General features: G+C 51.2%; 1 protein-coding gene across 2 annotated transcripts in view; it reads right to left on the reverse strand.

Annotated features, from left to right (window-relative positions):
• NXF1 (nuclear RNA export factor 1) overlaps positions 1–5,232 on the reverse strand; it is a 15,559-nt gene that overhangs the window by 7,578 nt on the left and 2,749 nt on the right. For both annotated transcript variants that reach the window (XM_011993401.1, XM_011993400.1), the window contains 8 exons: positions 4,006–4,089; positions 3,774–3,878; positions 3,565–3,645; positions 3,386–3,455; positions 3,155–3,243; positions 2,920–3,027; positions 2,206–2,315; positions 360–396 (listed from right to left, as the gene is read on the reverse strand). In XM_011993401.1, coding sequence (XP_011848791.1) covers positions 360–396; positions 2,206–2,315; positions 2,920–3,027; positions 3,155–3,243; positions 3,386–3,455; positions 3,565–3,645; positions 3,774–3,878; positions 4,006–4,089 — 684 coding nt within the window. The remainder of the gene's footprint in view (positions 1–359; positions 397–2,205; positions 2,316–2,919; positions 3,028–3,154; positions 3,244–3,385; positions 3,456–3,564; positions 3,646–3,773; positions 3,879–4,005; positions 4,090–5,232) is intronic.

The raw sequence follows: 5,232 nt of genomic DNA on the forward strand, positions 1-5,232 counted from the left end.
TAATCCCAGCACTTTGGGAGGCCAAGGTGGATGGATCATCTGAGGTGAGGAGTTTGAGGCCAGCCTGGCCAACATGGTGAAACCCTGTCTCTACTGAAACTACAAAAATTAGCCAGGCGCGGTAGCACATGCCTGTAATCCCAGCTACTCGGGCTCAGTAAGCTGTGGCAGGAGAATCGCTTGAACCTGGGAGGCGGAGGATGCGGTGAGCTGAGATCACGCCGTTGCACTCCAACCTGGGCGATAAGAGTGAAACTCCGCCTCAAAAAAAAAATAATAAAAAGAAAAAGAAAACTATCCAGGAATCCTTGTGAGTGGGAGACACTGTGCTTGTTAGAATGAAAAAATTATGGACTTACCAGGCGTAATAACTTGGGAAATCGTTCGCGAATGGCGCTGTCAAGAACGGGACAGAAGTAAGTGATGCTTCAGAGCCACCGTGCCTCCTGGGCTGCTCTAGGAGCAAATATACCAAACCCGAGGGACAGCCCATCCCATCCTGCTCATCCCTCCACTCCCTCCCAGCCTGTGCTCAGGGAAAAATGGCCCCACTCCCCACCTGACCCGGGGCACCCAGACATGGACTGCCTTGAAGGCTGTCTCTTTTCTCTCTGCCTGACCCTGAGTGTCAAGGAGCAGTACTCCAAGCCTAGGCTTTAAGCCCAGGACCTCTTTCCCCTCCCTGCCCCCCTTACCTTCCACCTACTCACCTGTGCAGCCCCGGGAGGAGGGAATGGGGTGGGAGCCCAGGGGCTCCGCTGCCTCACCAGGTATCCATCAGTTCTGCCAGGTCTGGCCTTGGCCAAGACCCAAACACACCACAGGGATGGCACAGGAGGTTGGGGCAGGGAGATGAGCAGGTGGGGCTCAGGAAGAGGAGAAGCCAAGGAGTAAGAAAGGAGAGGAAAAGGAGGAAAAAGAGAAAAAGGCAAGGTGGGGCAGGGGCAAGGGAGAGATGGGGAGGTATAGGAGACAGAGAAGAAAAAGAAAGAGAGCAAAGAAAAAGGGAAAAGAACTACAAGGCAAAAAAGCATCTAGAAAAATGAGGGAGAAAAGGGAGAAACTGACACAGCCCTTTCTTTCAGCTGCCCCATCCCTGTGGTCCAAGGTAGAAATGAGAAACAAATCCTTGCTGTGGTGAGTGGGCACTTGCTGTTGGCCAGGTCTCTGTCTGCTACCTGGGTCCCGATCTGAGCTGGGCGTGGGGAGCAAAGCAGCCATGGGGGCAGGAGACCTCCCTCAGAAGGTGTGAGGGTTCAGGCCCTTGCAGGATTGTGGGGGTGAGGGTCCATGCCCCACCTCTGTTGCCCCCAAGTTATCTCCTGATGGCCCCTCTGCGACTGTGCCTGTCTTAGGTTGTTCCTTCCCTGAGGAATCTTACCCGTCTCTGGCTAACCAGCCATCCACCGGGGCCAAACAGGGTGACGTGCAGTGTGTGAGTGAGGGAGAGGCAGCGCCCCCGAGGGGGTCAGTTCTCTGTCTCCTTGGCAGCCTATGCCCCCGTGGCCTCCACGCCCAGCACCTGCCTTGGGATTCCCTCGCCTGCTGGCGGGGCCCCAGCTCTGATCACGTCTTGGGGAACCCAGGTTTCTTCTTCAGGGAGAGCCCAGCTCATAGCACTGGGCGAGATAGACAGATTGCATGCCACCAGCCCCTAGGAGGCCTCAACCTCAGCATGGGCAGGAATGCCCAGGCAACAACCCTGGGCAAGTGGATCCTGAGAAAAGGGTCCCTCTTCGCGCAAGGGCAAGAGGGACCATCACAGTACAAAGGACGGAAGGCCCATCTCAGTAAGGAAGTCCCAGGTAGGGAGGGCTTCCTCAGCCCACGGACATCAGGCTCTTGGTATAAGGCCACTCCATCTATAGGGTATGTACAAATACCCTCTGGTCAGAGTAGAAAGGAGAGATGCCTTTCCTGGAACAACAGGGTAGGGAGATTCTAGAAAAGGTTGTGTTCAGGAAGAAAGAGAAAGGCCACAGACCCAGCAAACAGATAGTCAGGCCAGAAGAGAAGAGAAAGGATCTCAGGACAAAGCTGGAAGACATAGACAGACCAAAGTGGGGAGCACGTGATCCTCCCAAAGGACAGGTGGTTCCAGCTCAGGGCTGCACATCTCCGCAGACGGGCCCTGGTCAGGATGCATTAGCTCAGCCTCCCAGGGGGTGAAGGTCCCCAGGAGGGGAGACACAGGTTACAACTGACCTGATGTAGGTGGACTGGTCTCGGAAGGTGTCACACAAGGAGTTTCCGTCGAGCCAGAGCTCTTCTAGTTTCAGCCCCTTTATCTTGTCCAACTCCCGCTCAGACTTCAACTGCAAATGGTGGAAGGAAAAAAGGGAGGAGACCCTGGTGAAGACAGCCAACTGGATCCCCATACCCCCAGTACCTATGCTTAGCTCTGAAATCTTCTTTTTTAATCTCTTAAAATTTTCTTTTTTTGCGGGGGGACAGGGTCTCACTCTGTCACCCAAGTTCAGTGCTGTGGCATGATCATAGTTCACTGCAGCCTCAAACTCCTGGACTCAAGAGATCCTCCCACCTCAGACTCCTGGGTATCTAGGACTACAGGCATGTGACATCATGCTTGACTAATTTATTTTTTAAATTAAAAAAATTTTTTTGAGACAGGTTGCTCAAGCTAGAATGCAACGGCGCAATCATAACTCACTGCAGCCTTGAACTCCTGTGCTCTAGCAACCCTCCCACCTCAGGCCCCAGGAGCAGCTTGGACTACAGGCATGTGAACTCCTAGCCTTAAGTGATCTTCCTGCCCTGGCCTCCTAAAGTGTTAGGATTACAGTCGCAAACCAGCACATCTGGCCCGAGTTCTCTCTCTTGCCTCTTGCCATCACCAGACAAACTCTCTACACCCTCTACCCATCCCTTCAAAAATACAGCCGAGCGATCAATTCTCACTTCATTTCCAGAAAGGTTTAGGATCTTCAGGTTGGGCGCCTTCTGAACAATGCTAGACATGTCATCCAGCCTGTATAGCCTGTTGTTGCTCAAGTTCAAGGACAATAGCTGTGAGGAGAAAAGAGTTTAGAGAAAGCACCACCAGCAAGTGGATCAGAGACGAATCTGCCCTCCAGCCACATCCTATCTAACCCACCCTGCTTCCTCATGCCTAATACTGGGCCAAAGGCCTTACCTCAGGGATGTTCTCTTCAATGATCCTCAGGGTAGCTGCCATACAGCTTCTGCGATTCAGGACAACGTCAATATTCTGGGCCACCAAATCTTCAGGAAGCAGAAGGGAAGGAAAGGGAAGGCTGAAGGGTTTGCCCAGGGCAGCATTAACAGTAAAACATCCTCAAACTTTCCCTCCCTGACAAATTCCACCTTGTCACCACCTATCTGAGAACTACTGCTGTCAACCAACCTGGGTCTGAACGGAGGCCCTTGAGGTCAAGGGCTTGCTGGGAGCCATCGTATCGTTTGCTCATGATCAGCTACAGAGGTAAAAGAAGGGTTTAGTGGTCACTGGGGTGGTATGAGTGGGGTGGGGGTGTGAGAAGTGGTAAGACTGGGTTGGAAACATCTAATTTGAGCCTGCCTCACCTTTAGCTGTTCTACTTGTTCTGGCTTCAGTTCATTCAGTATAGTGTGGGGCGGAGCAGAAGAGTTGATGATGATAGATATCTGGAGGGAAGACACAAAGGGCACAGAAAACTCTAGAGAAGCCTAAGCCACAAGACCCAGACCAAGACCCAGTCCCTGCTCTGAGCACCAACTTCCACCTCCAGCCAAGCCAGGTCCTTTAAACACACCCTTCGGTTCTCCCGATCCAAAATCTTATAGTTGACAGCCTTCAATGCAGAGGCAGTGCTGGCGTCCTCAACGAAGAACTGGGCCCGTGTATTCTCATAGTGAAACTGCAAGAGGAAATGGGAGCATTACACTGGGAGTCCAGAGCCCCTTGGGGAGGGGCATTACACTGGGAGTCCAGCTTGCCCCTTCACCATCCCTGATGCCTGGCCAGCCACTCAGGCCTTGTCTTACCTCAATAGGGGTGAAGGGCACACTGCACTTGCTCTGAATCATGCTCAGGAGCCATGCCTTGTCATACTTTCTGCCATAAGGAATCTAGAAATGAGAGAAAGAGCAAAGAGGGGAACGATAAGTAAGGCTGAATAGCAGACCCAACACAATGCCTTTTATACCTTCTACCAAACTTTAAAAGACTACCTAAAGAAAGGACCAGTACTAGGTTTTCTACTTGAGACATACATAGATTCTTTAACTTCCTTTCTGTCTACTTACACTTACTATATTCTTTTTTTTTTTTTTTTTTTTTTAGACAAAGCTTCACTCTTGTTGCCCAGGCTAGAATGCAATGGCACGATCTCAGCTCACTGCAACCTCCACCTCCCAGGTTCAAGCGATTCTCCTGCCTCAGCCTCCCGAGTAGCTGGGATTACAAGCACGCCCGACTAATTATTTGTATTTTTAGTAGAGATGGGGTTTCACCATGTTGGTCAGACTGGTCTTGAACTCCTGACCTCAGGTGATCCACCTGCCTCGGCCTCCCAAAGTGCTGGGATTACAGGCATGAGCCACCACACCTGGCCAACACTTGCTATATTTTCTTAGTAATAGGGCCTCACTCTGTCACTCAGGCTAGAGTGCAGTGGTGCGATCATAACTCACTGCAGCCTTCATCTCTTGGGCTCAAGTGATCCTCCTGTCTCAGTCTTCTGGAGTAGCCAGGACTACAGGCATGCACCACCATGTCTGGCTAATTTTAAAATTTCCTGTAGAGAAGGGGTCTTGCTGTATTTCCCAGACTGATCTTGAACTCCCAGCCTCAAGTGATCCTCCACCTCGGCCTCTCAAACTGCTGGCATTACAGGCATGCGCCACTGTACCCAGCACACTTACGCTTATAATCCCTCCAAAAAAAAAATCAATTTTTTTTATTCTAAAAGTTTCAAGATATTATTTACACCTTGCCTGTCCCTCAGAGAACTTCACGGACTCCAAGCCCCATACTCAGCCTGAGCCAAATGAAGACATCCAGAGGAATTACTCCTTCCACAACCACAGTTTTCATATTTCTCTTCCACCCCTTCTCTGAACCTGCTCTAAGGTGTTGGAAGATACTGATTCCTAGGAGAAGAGACAGATACTTGACTATGGCGTAATCAGCTAACAAGAATAATTTTTGGGCTGGGCGCGCTGGCTCATGCCTATAATCCCAGCACTTTGGGAGGCCAAGGCGGGCAGATC

This window comes from Mandrillus leucophaeus, unplaced genomic scaffold, assembly GCF_000951045.1.
Source record: "Mandrillus leucophaeus isolate KB7577 unplaced genomic scaffold, Mleu.le_1.0 Scaffold43, whole genome shotgun sequence".
Taxonomy (NCBI): Eukaryota; Metazoa; Chordata; class Mammalia; order Primates; family Cercopithecidae; genus Mandrillus; species Mandrillus leucophaeus.